This window comes from Panicum virgatum, chromosome 4N (assembly GCF_016808335.1).
Source record: "Panicum virgatum strain AP13 chromosome 4N, P.virgatum_v5, whole genome shotgun sequence".
Classification (NCBI taxonomy): domain Eukaryota; kingdom Viridiplantae; phylum Streptophyta; class Magnoliopsida; order Poales; family Poaceae; genus Panicum; species Panicum virgatum.
This window is the reverse complement of record NC_053148.1, coordinates 44,729,277-44,743,889: the sequence shown is the minus strand read 5'-3', so window position 1 is coordinate 44,743,889 and position 14,613 is coordinate 44,729,277. Positions and strand designations below refer to the sequence as shown.

Here is a 14,613-nt window from a genome sequence, read left to right as displayed (position 1 = left end):
GGGATCGAGCTCCGTTACGGCGGCTCCCCAAGCCCCAGGCAAGGTAACCCCCGGCCTCCCCTCCCGGCCTCCCCTCCCCTCCTCTCCTCGTGTTTCATCGGCTCCACCATGTACGAGTTGCGCTCCTCTAGCGATTCCACGCTGCTTTGTTTGCCTGATTGATTATTCCGCCGAGGAACCAAACAAGTCATAAGTCCTACTTTATTTGGCTTGCCTCCACCCGCCGCGCCGTTGATGCCCACCAATGGGGTCGACATGACTCTCGGATTTGGTGTTTTATTTCTCTCTTTTTTCCTTTTATTTTTGGGTTCATTCATATAGCCATACTAATAAATAAAACCCTGCTTGTTTGTTTCTTAATTAGTTTCTTCATTCCTGCATTCATGCAATATATGCCTAATTGGCTTTCTATCAATGCATAACAATTATTGATTGCAATGTGTGTGAATATTTGTGAAATTGTCACAAGAGGGTAGCGATGTAGTGGTCACAATATTTCTGAAACTTGAGTTAGTTCTTCTTGCAAGTTAAGAATGAGGATATTATCACTCATTTCTAAAGCATTAAGGATAGAAAAGTTAACTAATAAATTGTAGGTTTTCTTATAATTTTACTGTTTTATCCTCTATTTAGTGCCTATACATTGAACATTCAAAGCTATGATCAATTTTATGAATTATGTGATGTTGATACACAATTATGTGTTAATAATCCTTAATTAAGGTTGTAAAAAATTTACCTTTCAAATTTTGAATACTCATTCTAAAAATCCTGGGCCCGCCCCTGCTCGCAGTCCCCTTCCCCCAAGGAACCCCCCATCTTCATCTGCGGATCCCCCTTCTTGATTTTTCCTCATCCGGCCTCGTCGATTCATGTATTTCTTCTTACCCTTTTCCATTTTTCCCCTTTAGTTGTCACTCTTATCCCTTATTTTTTCTAGGATGGAGATGCAAGCATTCAGTCGTTCTTTTCAGCAGGGTCAACAGAGTAGGTCATCTCGCAATTCTGCGACACCTCATGTTCTACAACTGTGTTCTAGAGATGCGGCCTTGCTCTATGGCATTTTATTTTTTTGAGTTTTTCTGCTGTGAGTATGTTCTAGTGATTGCACAAGGCATACTTCACTATTATGTATAAATACAGTTTTATCTTTAGCATGCTTGTAGCTATAGTGTTGGTATGTATTATAGTACATATCCATGAAACATATGTTTTGACTTAAGCATTATCTTTTTGTCAGCATTGAGTTATGTGCAGTGTAAAAGAATGCACCTTAATACTATGAGAAAAGAGAAATCATGATGCACGAGGTCAGTAAATTGTCCTTTATTTAAATTTAAACACAGATAAGAAATCATTACAGATAGTGAAATGATAGATAGTAAGCCTTATTGTCGAGATACTTTTGTTTGTTGACAATCGTCACAGCTGGCATAAATTGTTAGTACTTGATTGATATGGATTGCTTGACACAATTAAGAGCCAAATTTGAGATTAATGCTATATCGACTATGTATTATCTGTTTTTTTTTCCTGCCATTGTGGAACCAAGTTGCTATAAATCTAGGTTTCATCCTCATAAGGTTTAAAATTGATAGTGATATTTTCAAATTATGTAGGGAAGAGTGTTTCTGGATTGGATGGAGAGGCTGCAGCTAAGAGGCTTCGAGGCAGTGTAGGAACAACAGTGAAAGTGAGACTATTAGATGTATTTCCTGATCTTGAACTTCAATTTTTAATTATCCTTACTTTCATTTAACTCTGTTTTGTTCCTGTGAGACCATCTAACTCTCTTTTCTGGGTACAAAGCACACTCAAATAGAATGCCCATGATTTTGATCTAGCATGGTAAAACAGTTTGTTCTCATCGTTCACCAAACTCTTTAAGATATTTGACTTCTCTTGTTATTATCATATCCAGTATTACTTTTGTGTACTTGGTCAAGTTAGATGTGAAACCTTCTTTCCTAGTCTTAGTGTATTTGTTTTCTGATTGATGCATAGTCATGTCTCCAGGGAAATGACAATGAGAGGGGTGGCAGGATTAGGCAAAAAGAGGTAATGCCAGTGGGACCAGGTCAACAGTTTTTTTTTTTTACTCAACCAGGTCAACAGTTGGTCCCACTGGCAGTTCAGGCGGGTAATAGAAAAACAAAAAGGAATGGCAAAGTTGGTCCCACTAGACTTGCCTTGTTCCGTGCCTACGTTTCTCAGACGAAGTTGCCTGGCCTCCAGTCGTCCGGGCTGAGCCGATTGGTAACATTTTGGGCTGCATCCGGACGCACGACTTTTGAAGCACATCTGACGGATGAAAACTTACATGCCCGCGCCGGTAGTGGTGGAAAAACCACACTCCTTCGCACTCCCTTATTAAGCCAAAGCAAAGCAAGAAGCTGCGAGGCGAGTGTGAGCCGGCCCGTGAGGGACACCAGAGAGGCAGATACGGGACACACGTCTCCGCCGTTCACGTCAACCGCTGAGGCCGTAGCGCGCGCGCGCACCGACACACCGCGATGGACACGCCGTTCACGGACAAGAGCCCCCGCCGCCGGGACAGCGCCGGCGGCCGCAAAAAGAGGTAATCTTTCGAACAGTTAGGCTTTGTTTAAATAAAAAAACGCAAAATTTTTATAAATCGCTTGTATGGTGTACTAAATATAGTTAAAAAATAAATCACATTACACAAATGGACTGTAAATCGCGAGACGAATTTAATAAATCTAATTATGACGTGATTAGACACTAAATTGCTACAGTAATGCTACAGTAAATATGCTCTAATGATGGATTAATTAAGCTCATTAGATTCGTCTCATAGTTTACAGACGAGATCTGTAATTAGTTTTGTGATTAGTCTACATTTAATACTCCAGATATTGAAAATTCCCTTCCAAAAACGCAAAAATGCAAAATATAAAGTGATCTAAACACACCCTTAGCACACAGTTCAATAGTACAAGCCAGGTCAAAAGCTCAATCAAGCAACAACTGATCAACTTATTAAAGATAGTCAGGAAGACCTGTGTGGCGGGACTCCTCGTCGCAGATGGCAGATCTGAGCAGAGCAGGGGTGGTGAGGACAAGGTTCCTCAGGCTCTTAGAGTCGGAGCAGGCCTCTGCAGCCTGCGGGGTGCACCGGCGGTCGTGGCCGAGGGGTGAGCAGAGAGATGGGGCAACGGCAGCACGGACGAGATGGGGCGGCAGAGCTGGTGTGGAGAGTAAGCGTTGGGTCAAAGGGAAAGGTTCGATCAACAGGATCCTTTGGTTTGGGTGGTTTTGATCCATTGCCCCGTCACCCTGTCGTGGGTTGGATTAGGGGGCCGTTAGGTTCACTTGCGTGGATCGGTTTGATGAACCGATGGATTGATCCGAACCACCCCCATTGTTAGTAAAGATGATGCGAGCGCGAGGGTCGCCGGACTGAGATTGTGCAGAGGATGGAGGCAATAGAGGGGAGGACACTAGGAAACCCTAGTCGCCATGGTGTGAGGGGGAGGCGAGAGTAGATCGCCATGGCGGAAGCGAAGGGCGGAACATGCGGAGGACAAAGAAGCAGCTGGGCCTCGGGGGGAAGAGAAAGGAGAGAGAAAGACCATTGCTGACGTAGTACACCTTGATTTCTAACGCTGGTCCATTCCGACTGGCGGGATAGAACTGGAGACCTCGGAAATGTAGAGGGCGGAGGATATGTTTGACCAGAACGAATCTTAAAACCTTTCTAGCCAACCGATAACGCAGGCGTCCGCAAACGGTTGGGAAGATACCGGGTTGGGGCAATATATGATGAGATGCTAATAAGCTAAGGCGTTTGTCAATTTTTTTTTAATTTGTAACAGCGACCGGCGATGTGCATCCTTTTTTGATCTAGCGGCTGCTCTAAAAAAGGCTGAGGTGTGAGGCGGAGCTATATTATTATATATCTGTTTGTATTTACTTGTCATGAATCAAGCTGGTAATGATTTGGGGTCAAACCGGATATTATAATTTGGTTTTTCTTTTGGATTAATTTGGTTTGGTGCTAAATGCGCTGAGAGAGCTGGTGGCAGGTTTGGTTGGGATTAATATTTAGAATGAATCGGTTCGGCTCGATCCTATCTAGCGTCACTCACCAAGCTGTCGAGGCGCCGCCACCGGAGGTCATGCCTGGCTATTGCGCGCCTGGCACCGGCAATCTTCCCGAGCTCCGGCAGCGTCGGTAGTGCCTCGTCCTTAACGCATTGATCAGGCCTAGAAGGCTAGAAGAGGTAGGAGAGTCACAACACACATATGATTTGGATCCGTTTTTGGTTTTTGCCGTCAGCAATTTAGTTTAATTTGGTTTTTGACGCAAGTGGATTGGTTTGGTGGGGTTTAATTGATGAGGACAACTGTAATTAGTTTGGTGCGGTTTTGGTTTGGACTTCGAACCATTAGCACCTTGGACTCATGATTGTTTGGTGTGAAATGCCGGTAGGGAAATAGGGATGGCAATGTAAACACTTTTGTAGAATAAAACTAAATGAGGCACGGGAATAATTTCTTTGTTCCTAGAAAACCAATCCGGAGCTTATGTAAATGGATTTGGTTAGGTAAAAAAATAGAAAAATCTACAAAAATTAAATCCAAAAGCACATACAAACATCCCTATTAGCTATCCCACTAGCCATTTCCGATCTCCTGGAAAGCAAAAAACACATAGCCCGCTCCGTTCGGTATCCGTCTCGCCCCTCGGCCCGAGCTCCTCTCCGACGTCTCCCCAAGCTCCGATGTTGGCGGCGGCGGCCGAATCGGCGGTGACAACGGCTAAATCGGCGGCGGCGGTGACCGATTCAGCGGCGGCGGCCGATTCGAGGCCGCGCAGCTCCTCCCCGGCAGGGTCGAGCTCCCATGGCCGGCGGGGTCGAGATCCCCATGGCCGGCGGGGTCGAGCTTTGCTCCCCCACGCCTGCGGGGTCAAGCTCCCCACGGCCGGCTGGGTCGAGCTCTGCTCCCATGGCCGGCCACGTACCACCGCGTCGACGACCACATCTGTTCCCGAAGATCGATGCGTTACTGCGGGAGGTGGACGCGGACCTTGCGGAGAGGCTGCTGGCGACGGACGACGCCGACGCCGCACTCGAGTCGGCCGCGAGGCTGCCGAGGGACCGGAAGGCCGTACTCGATCGAGGAGGACGGCGCCGGGTACATCAAGAAGAAGCTGCGCGCGGGGCCAAGGTACCCGCGCCCGGTGCCGTTGCCAACGCCTGGGCATGGCGCGAGTGCCACGATGCGGGTGGTGCTGGAAGAGGGGTCCGACTGGGCGTCTCGCGGTGGCAGTGGCACGGGTAGACGACAGCGGGGCGCGGTGGCCCGGACCGCAGCAGGTGAAGGAGTCCACGACGTTGGAGATATTACTGGTCTGTTGGATCCTCATCTATGGAAAAGCTAAATAACTAGCTAAATAATTAGCTAAATAGGAATTTAGCTAAGTCGCTGTGTTCGCTTGACTGTGGCTGGTGCTGATTTGTTATGAGAGAGCAGTACTGCTAACGAGTTGGTGCTGATTTGTTATGAGAGAGCAGTACTGCTAACGAGTTGGTGCTGATTTAGTATGAGAGAACAGTACTACTAGTTGGTTGGTTGACAAGCCAAACTGTAATTTGAAAAAATTCTTGGAGATGTTCGAAAGCAGGAATTTAAAGAAAAAGATGGACATATAGCTACTGTAATTTCCACTCAACTCAGCATGATGTTTTTCACTTAGTAATGAAGTGCAAATGACTAACGTTTTCACTTATAGATCACATTTCGTCTCCCCTACTCAAGTCAAGTCGGGCACACGCACACGTCCCCTGCTGAGAGCATATGATTCAAGTAACAATGTACTAATTCATAGTTGTCCACCACCAAATTTTCTTTAGATTTTTTTTTCAGCGGGGGGGGGGGGGGGGGGGGGGTTCTTCATGTTTCTTCCGATGCAAAGTTATGAGCGGAGCGGAAGCCAGCTGAGCATCACAGAACAAGCTTCTGTATTCTGTTAGCGCTGGATGGACGCAGCCACAAATTCCACGTCGGTCGCACGGCACGCTACTTCGTGCCGAATTCGGCACGCACCGCACAGGTCGGGGACAAAAAGGTTACCAACTAACTAAAGCTCGCGCACATCACACACGGGTCGGACGCACGCATGATCAGGTTGGACGACGCGCGCTGATGATGATGATGCCCCGCACAACCGGCACGATCAGGGGCCGTACGTGCGTGCGTGGGACACGACTCACCGTCCACCGACCCGACCCGACCCCGGCCCCTCCTCACACAGTCACGGCACACCGAAGCAGCAGTGCGGTACATGCGACCTAGCCAAATAAGCCCGGGCAGCCACGGCCACGGCCCCCGGCCCGGCGCGCGCGTTCCCCGCCGCCGTCCTCCTCCTGCCCCCGTCCACCGCAAAAGGAAAAGCCGGTGCCAGCCGGCCGCCGTGGAGCGGCAGCTCCGCCGCCGCCCTCACGACAGCCCAGCCGGCCCGCCACCCGTTTCGCCAGCGCCTCCTGGTCGATACGGTAAATTCCCCAGCGAGCTCGGGCGCGCGCCGCGCGTGACCACCGCGCAACCGCGCCAGCGACAAAGGCAGGAGCGGATTGATTGCGCGAGCCCCCACCGGCGTTAACCCGCCCGCCCCACCGGCACACAGCTCGCCGAGCCGGCCACCGCTTGCGCGAGGATATCCACGGCCCACAGCACGCGCCGGAGCGTCGGTTCACGCGCGCGGCAGCTAGCGGGCGCGCTCTGTCGCTAGCAGGTGCCCCGCCGGGCGGTGTCCTACTTGTCCTGCACTGACCGATCGAGCTAGCTAGGGGGTGAGGAGGGGCTGAGGGCCGAGTGGATAGCAGCAGGGCCAATGGCGATGGCGATGCTGCTGTGCGGGAAGGAGGAGAAGGTGCTGGGCGCGCAGAAGGCACCCGGGAGCTGCCCGTACTGCGGCGGCGGGGTGGCGGCGACGGACGTGGAGGCCAAGTGGGTGCTCTGCTGCCTCCCGCTCTGCCGCAGGACCAAGCGGAGGTTCGCTTGCACCGCCTGCGCCCGGCGCCTCGTCACCTACCCGGCCATCCTGCACGACGACTAGCCGGCCAGCAGCCGCCCGGAGGGAGGAGGTCGGCGTCGGCAGGGATGATCCTTCTCTTCATGTGTCCTCTTCCCCCTCGCGTCGTCGTTGTCGTCGTCGTCTCCTCACCCCCGGTCGGGTCTCCGGATGAAGCGAGGAGGATGGTGGCGATGTGGGGTTTTTGGTCGGTCGGTCGACCGTTTTGGTAAGAACTCGGATTCTCTATTCGGCAACATCGCCATCGCTAGCGACTCCATTCTCAGCGCGGACATGCATGTTCTTGAACGTGTACTCTTTGGTAATCAATGAGATCGGTCGCCCGTGGCTATGTTTTTGCGAAGATCTCTTGTATCGGGACCTTCGATCTGTCTTTGCACATTCCTCGCCGATGGATTGTTTGTTTGTTCAGAAATTCAGAAAAAGAAGAAAAAAGAAGAAGAATTGCGGCTTCATATCAGAAACAGAAAAAGAAGGGGGGGGGGGGGGGGGGGGGGGGGGAGAAGAATTGCGGCTTCATATCATAGCTAGCTTGCTTGCCTCAGGCGTCAAGCCTCAGCGAGCCGCTCGCGATCAGCCCGATCCCTCCCGCGGCAGCTCGATCGAGCGAAAGAGACGCGCGTACCCCTCCTCCTCCCTACGTGTGCGGCCGCGGATTCGCGTGGACTCTCGCGCACCGGTGCGCGACGGTGTCGCCGTCGCTCCACTGATAGGCTAGCGATCTCGCGGCGGCGCCCCCGCACCCCGCCCTTCGCCGGCCGGCCCGTCGCCATCTTTGTGCGGCGCCGGTGGTAGCTCAGGCGGAAACGGACGTGCCATCCGACGATCGCGGTGGATTCGCCTTTGCCTCTTATTGCGACGCACGGCAATGCCACTTGCCACCGGATCGGTTGGCAGCGGAGAGCTGACGAGCATATGCTTCGCTGATGCTCACGGAGAACGAAGTACGTGGCTTCTTTTAGAAGAAAAAAAAAACTATGTTACAGGCTGCCCTGTCGCGTCCATCCCCGCCCGATGGGGCCCAGTCGATTTCTAGCCCACCTAGAAGGCCCGCCATCCATCTCTGGCCCAGCCCGCCCAGAAAAGCAGCGGATCGCGGTGCGCCTGGCACCGCGCCGCCGCCGCGTGATCGGCGAGCCGTTGCCTCCTCCCCCGTCGGCGCCCTTCCGCCGGCGTCCACCACCGCCTGCAGGTAAGCCTCCGGTAGCCCGTCCTGCCCTCCCCTATCTCTATGAGAACTGAATCCAAATCGGAAGCTTCCATTCGATCCTCTCCTCATGCCCGTTCTGATTGGCTTCAGGCCTTGCGTGTGGTGGTGAATGGAGGAGTAGCCTCCTTAGGAGCCCGCAGTTCGATGTTTGAAAGTAGCATTCACGTTGGAGGGCACGAGTGTTCCCAGCAGGAGGTAGTAGTGTACTGGTAATAATAGTATAATACTATCTATGAATGCATATAATTTGAAATGGAAATGATTATTTGTTTATGAAGGTATTTTTGTGCTTTTTTTTTTATGATGAATCCAGTAACGTTAAACTTTTGCTGTCAACGCTATGTGATCTGCCACAGAGCGAAACTGAAGGAACCAGGAGAGAATGTATCCGTTGCACATACACACATGGGGTGGGGTAGTAGATCAGTTCAGACTTCTTTTTTTTTAAAGGAGATCAGTTCAGACTTCAGAGTAGGCGATGAGCTGAAGATTTCTGAGATGCATATCTTTCTTGAGATTCCAAGACCGATGTGGAGTGCTTGACTAACCAGCACAGCAGTATACTTCGATTATTGCCACCCTAGACAGCCTGAGCTGGTCTAAGTTGGTTGATTATTGCCACTGCTTCCTTCGATCGGGTTCCATTGACTGTCCTCTACCAACCGATTACTTTTGCTGACATTTGGAGTCCAGGCCCAATCAACGAAGCACCGAGCTTCCAAAGCTTTACCTCTCTGCTCCATTGACTGTGCTCGCATACTGGATCGACATGATCGGTCTCGATTTCTGAAGACGCAACTGAAGGTGTTCTCTTTTTCACATCAGATGTTCTGATGTTCAGATTAAGTGCCAACTTTTGACAACAGCCCTCACCAAATGGTCCAGGTTCTGAAGGCGGCCTTCATGAGGCGACCAAGGACCACGGTTAAAACTTAAAATAATCAGGCTAGCTGAAGACTGATGGTGCGGTTACTCATTTAAAATAAGCTCGGGACTTGGTTGATCTAGACCATATATCATGTTCATGCATGCTCCATGCAGCAAAGGACAGCCAGCCCACTAGCAGGCAGCGGCAAAAACAAAACAGAGGTTTCACATGCGTGTGCGCTGCGAGCAGACCATCTACTAGCTGACATTTGACCCCCTCACAGAGTCACAGTTAACCACCACTAATTGGGTTGGACAGGCAGACAAGGGGAAAAAAATGGCAAGAACATTGAAAATCACAAGAAGATGCTTCCTCATGTGGTCCACTGCTGAATCCCTAGAAGCAGCCGGTGCGTGCATGCCTGCATCGCTTTGGACTCTTCAATGCAAGGTGCACAACACCTTTACATATAAACTAACAATGCTGTAACTAGATACTAGCTTGCTAAGCATGATCCATGGCAGATGCAGCTTCAGAGCTTAGCAGTTCAGAGTTACTACTTGTATCTGATAAGATCGGCGCACGCAGGCAGGTACTGAATCGAAGCAAGCTCCAGCCTCCAGGCTCCAGCTCTTTCCCTGAAGCCGTCAGGCTGGATTGGTCTGATGATCTTGCAATGCAATTTGGGAACCGCTTCTATTACTTTATCCCGATTAGCGTGTGCGAGATCAGGCAGAAATTTGCATATCATGTGTCTCTGGACAGTGGAATCAACCGGTGGGAATCTTTAGTACCAAGTTGCCGAATGAACGGTTCAATCCTTCATACTCAAAGCCCTAACCTTTACTTTGGATCTAAAGCAGTAACAAAAAATTAAAAAATCGAATCAAGTTTTTTTTTCTTTTCTCTGAATTTCTCTCTTCTAGGGTCCTACTTAGTTTCCCCTATTTCTCTGCTCTCATGGTCTTCAGGTCTTCAAGATAGCCAATGTTTTCTCCTCTTTGCATACATTCATCAGCAGATTCCTAGAATCCTACTTCCTGCCTACCCAGAAATCTAAATTCCGAGAAGAACATAGTAGAGTATCGTGATTGGAAGTGCGATGAGCATCCCGAAAATAACCCTGAAAATTCACAACACAAGCACGCATGATGTCAGCCTCTGCTGTGAATACAACAACAGCTAAGCATGAGTCTATGTCTTGCAAACTTTGAGCATGGATTTGCTTACGCTGTGCTAAGTATTTGAGGATGGCAGTTGTACTCCTTGGCAAACACAAAGGGGACGATGCCTTGTGGAAGTGCAGCCTGTAAGTTGATTAATCACACATTCCAGTTTTCACAATCATCAGTATGATTACTATGCTTTTCTGAATGTTTTCAAGAAAAAAATAGAGTACAATATATATGATGGTGATGCCAACCTGAACAATGGCAACGTGCAGGAGCACTCCCCGGAGCCCAATGGCGATGGAGGTGGCGGCAATCACCGCTGGACCGGTCAAGAACCTCACCGCCATTGCGAACGTCGCCACCCTCTTACCGCAAGAGATGATCTTTGGTTGGAGAGCCATGAACAGACCTAGGTCACGTGTAGCACCGTCAGAATTTCTCGGTTCATGTAAAGAACAAAATACCAGTTTCAATGAAGAACGGATATCAAATAGCCAGTGCTTGTACCTAAGCTGAACATAGCCATTCCTAGCCCTGCATCGGACAATATCGATATCGATCCCTTTATAATTGAGGGCATTTGGATGTTCCACCTGAAAATTCAGAAACAAATTTTGTTAATCCACCCATGTTTAACCAGCATGTATATATGCATGATAACAGAATCAATGTAATTAACCAGCATATCAGCATGATACAGAATCATGGTACAAATGCTGCTACACAGCATGTGCTCCTCTCCCCTAGAAATGCCTGCTGTTTTCAGCTCTTCTCTGGATGTGCCATGCCATGCATCTCGTGTAGTAAAATAGCACAACGATGCCTGCATATGGTTGTACTCTTTCTAGACACGAAGCATCGTGCAATTTATCCATGGATGAGCCTGCCGATCATGTCTGCGCCGCCCGGATGGGTGGAGACTGGAGACAAACACGGCCGTCGCAGCTGATTTGGTAGATTTGGTCTGCTGCAAAGCTCCAGGGCTTCACACATAAGACCTGCATCGGCGTGCATGTGCCAGATCCGAGACCGACGTACCCCTCATGTGCTCTCACATGCAAACGCTAATCCTGTGCTAGTTGCAAGCAACCTAGTAGTAGTGAACGACATGGAAAACTAGATTTCATTTGGACCCAGTCAGTAGACAAGGCTCCATTTGATTAGATTCACTGAATCTTGCTGAAATTGATCGAACTGCTCCGTTTGGAATTCATTCATGTGTTTTTTTTTATATAAGGCGGTGCAGGTGTTGGAAGTTGGAACTGCCATAAGAACTACGTACTGATGCATGAATCCATGGATGTATAGGTATATGTGTATAATGAGCAAGTGTTTTTTTTTTCAAAAACAAAGTTGGAGTAATTTTCACCTGAATGAGACGAGGGCCCAGACGAGGCCGACGAGGCTGGAGTAGGTGTTGGGGTTCCTGATGAGCTTCCTCCACACCATGATGAGGATGAGGCGCGTCATCACGCTCGCCGGCGGCATCGGGTGCGCGGCCTCCTCCAGCCCCGGCGCGTCGGCGCCCTTCTTGCGCGGCGCCACGTACGGCGACCCCGACACCGGGAACTTAGCGCCCAGGCCCGTCGCGGGGCTCTTCAGGCCGTCCTCGATCTCCAGGTCGCCGGCCGCCGCCGCCGCCGCGTCCGCCTTCTTGATCGGCGTGACATTGCCACTTACGCCTGAAATGCAAACAAGCATGACGCGCAGTGACAGGAACGATTAGCGCTAACGTTATGGAATAATGCGGTCTTTGGATGGAGGAATCGTCTGCTGCATTAATTACCTTTTGGAGTGGCGCCGTCGACTGGCGGCGCGGCCGGCGGCGGTACGCCGGCGAAGTCGGTGGAGGCGGCGTGGTTGACGGCGTTGCGGAGGTTGGCCTCCGACACCGGCGACGCGCTGGAGCTCCACACAAACATGTGCAGCTCCTTGTTGGAGTTGGAGTTGGAGCCCCCGAGCTCCTTCTTCCTAGTATTGCCAAATGCAGATGACAAAGTGATTCAGCATAAGACAAATTTCAGGGATATTTTCCCATTAAAATCAGCCAAATTTTTGGAGCAAATCAAAGTGTCAACACTTCATTGGGCCGGCCGTATGCATTCATTTCACAACGATTGCTAGCGAACAAAAACTCGTTACACAGTTATTGGGGTGTTCTTGAGAGTAGTGGAGGCATACCGTGGCGGTGGCATCATGCCGGGATTCGGCGCGGGGTACGCCGTGGCGTCGCCGCCCTGCTTCCCGGAGGCGAACTTGTTGGCCACCTGCTCGTCGAGCCCCGGCGCGCGTGCGCCGGCGCCAGGCTGCGCCAGCGGGCTGGCCATCTTGCTCCCGTTGAACATGGCGTAGAAGTCGGACTGGTTGAAGCTGGAGCCCCGCGGCGTGGGCTCCCGCGACGTCTGCAGCGAGTAGATCTCGACACCGGTGAGGTTGGAGGCGCGCGGGGTCATCGCCGACGAGGGGCCGTAGGGGCGGTAGCCCACGCCGGAGCGCGCGGCGCCGTGGCCCGTGGTGGATGCGGACGCCGAGCGGCGGATGACGACGTGGACGCGGCCGTCGCTGCCGACCTCGGCGTCCGCCTGCAGCGCCTCGCGGCCGTTGAGCGAGACGACGTCGGAGTCGACCCTGAAGGAGGCGATGCTGGCGCCGACGTCGGGCGGGAACTGCTCGGAGATGAGCGCCTTGGCGCCGCGGTACTCGAAGAGGAAGAGCATGAGCGTGTACCAGATGACGCTCTGGAGCACGACGATCTGGACCATGAGGTTGCCGGAGAAGTCGCCGTACATGGCTCGGAGCAGCGGGATGCCCATGACGAGCGTGTTGGGCAGCGTGGAGAGGGAGAAGAGCGTGATGGTCCAGTCGAGCGAGGCGGTGGCGCCGCGGCGGTAGCGGGCGAGGACGTTGTGCCAGACGGCGAGCGCGGCGAGGATGACGAGCTTCTGGAGCGAGTCGGCGGCCAGGAAGCGGTACTGCATCGCGTAGGGGTCGTTGGTGGAGATGAAGTGGAAGGAGAGCAGCGGCACGGCGAAGACGGCGACGAAGCGGTTGATGCCGGAGCACTGGTCGGGCGTGAAGATGCCCCACCACCGCACGGAGCCGTAGGCCAGGAACATGGCCACGTACAGCGGCACGATCGCCGCGAGGACGTCGTAGATGTCGCGCCCGGTGATCATGGCGGCGACGGCGACGGCAGCTGCAGCTTAGCTTGCGGTGGCCACGCTAGCTAGCTGCTCTTCTTCGGTTTCTACAAATTAAAGATCTGGTGGAGCTGACGCGAAGTCGCTGAAAAAAGAAAGTGTGAGAGGAGAAGCCGAAGAGATCGTTATATAGGAGGTGATCGATGGCCACCACCACCAGTCACCCTACCAGATTGTTAATAAGATAATCCACTGTCAGTACTCGACTAACCGAGCTGTTAAATACGGAGTAGTACTACTTAATTAAGGTGATCTGCGTGGTGTGTGTGTAGAGAATCCAAAGGAGGCGTCGTACAAGTTGCAGGTAGCTGCACGCTGCTCCTGCTACGACGTAGCTGCAGGCTGCGGCGTGTTCCTTGCGCGGCTACGGCTACTGGTACAGCCCTAGCCCCTAGCCATACGTTCCAAGCAAGCTCCATGGACATGGACGCATCGATCGAATAATGGTGGTCTACGTCCTACAAGTACTGGTGGTCAGTTGGGCACGAAGAACAACGGCAACTGATCGATAGAGAATTGCATGCGGCTAGGCGCAGCGCGCGGCCGCAGCAGGTCGGCAGCGATACGAACAGAGATGGGCTCCGGTTGGGATGATGCTGCGGCCGGCCTCGTCGCGACGCCGACATGGCGGCATGGTCGTCCGTGCGAGCTGTTGGACTGTTTATCCTTAGAGCAACTCCATCCAGACTCCTATTTGGGTGACTAAACTCACATTTTAGTCATTTTACTCAAATTTTCATCTCCAACAGGGCACATACTTGGGTGACTAAAATGAGGGGGTGACTAAATTTTCTCTGCCACCCCCTCAATTTGGTCACCCTCTACTTAGGCTACCAAAAATAAGACACTATTTTTTCCCTTTTAGTCTATTTAGATGTTTATTTAGTCGATGTTGTTAGAGTAGAGGCTATATTTTTGGTAATTAAACTTGGAAAATGGGTGACTAAAATGAGTTTTAGTCACTCCACTGGAGTTGCTCTTAGACCTTTAGAGTATGTAGAAAGATTATTTTGACCCGCTCTTCTTCAGTTTCGGTGACAGCCGGGCACGCACCAACTCCTCCGATCCAACTCGATCAAATCAATCTCATCAACGTATTCACC

The 14,613-nt window shown here is 51.3% G+C and overlaps 2 protein-coding genes and 1 long non-coding RNA gene across 3 annotated transcripts; 2 read left to right on the top strand and 1 right to left on the bottom strand.

The window, feature by feature from the left end:
* Nucleotides 1–6,417: 6,417 nt before the first annotated feature.
* Nucleotides 6,418–7,403, top strand: LOC120668668. Its single transcript, XM_039948411.1, has one exon. The coding sequence runs from the start codon at nt 6,860–6,862 to the stop codon at nt 7,082–7,084; it is 225 nt and encodes a 74-aa protein (XP_039804345.1). The 5' UTR covers nt 6,418–6,859; the 3' UTR covers nt 7,085–7,403.
* A 751-nt stretch (nt 7,404–8,154) lies between these two features.
* LOC120671498 lies at nt 8,155–10,931 on the top strand. Its single transcript, XR_005673665.1, has 3 exons — nt 8,155–8,252; nt 8,361–10,447; nt 10,583–10,931. It is a non-coding gene; the product is annotated as an uncharacterized LOC120671498 (long non-coding RNA).
* On the bottom strand, nt 10,049–13,580 carry LOC120671496 (auxin efflux carrier component 2). Its single transcript, XM_039951851.1, has 7 exons — nt 12,492–13,580; nt 12,097–12,281; nt 11,680–11,992; nt 10,818–10,903; nt 10,562–10,719; nt 10,369–10,445; nt 10,049–10,261 (listed from the first exon to the last, which is right to left on the bottom strand). Exons 1-7 carry the CDS (start codon nt 13,484–13,486, stop codon nt 10,195–10,197), a joined length of 1,881 nt encoding a protein of 626 aa, XP_039807785.1. The 5' UTR covers nt 13,487–13,580; the 3' UTR covers nt 10,049–10,194.
* Between the last annotated feature and the right edge of the window lie 1,033 nt (nt 13,581–14,613).

Coding starts and splice junctions, on each gene's coding strand:
- LOC120668668 (XM_039948411.1), top strand. CDS start 6,860: ATGGCGATGGCGATGCTGCTGTGCGGGAAGGAGGAGAAGGTGCTGGGC.
- LOC120671496 (XM_039951851.1), bottom strand. CDS start 13,486: ATGATCACCGGGCGCGACATCTACGACGTCCTCGCGGCGATCGTGCCG. Junction 11,993..12,096: donor CGACGGCGCCACTCCAAAAG/GTAATTAATGCA, acceptor TTTGCATTTCAG/GCGTAAGTGGCAATGTCACG. Junction 10,446..10,561: donor TGCACGTTGCCATTGTTCAG/GTTGGCATCACC, acceptor ATCAACTTACAG/GCTGCACTTCCACAAGGCAT.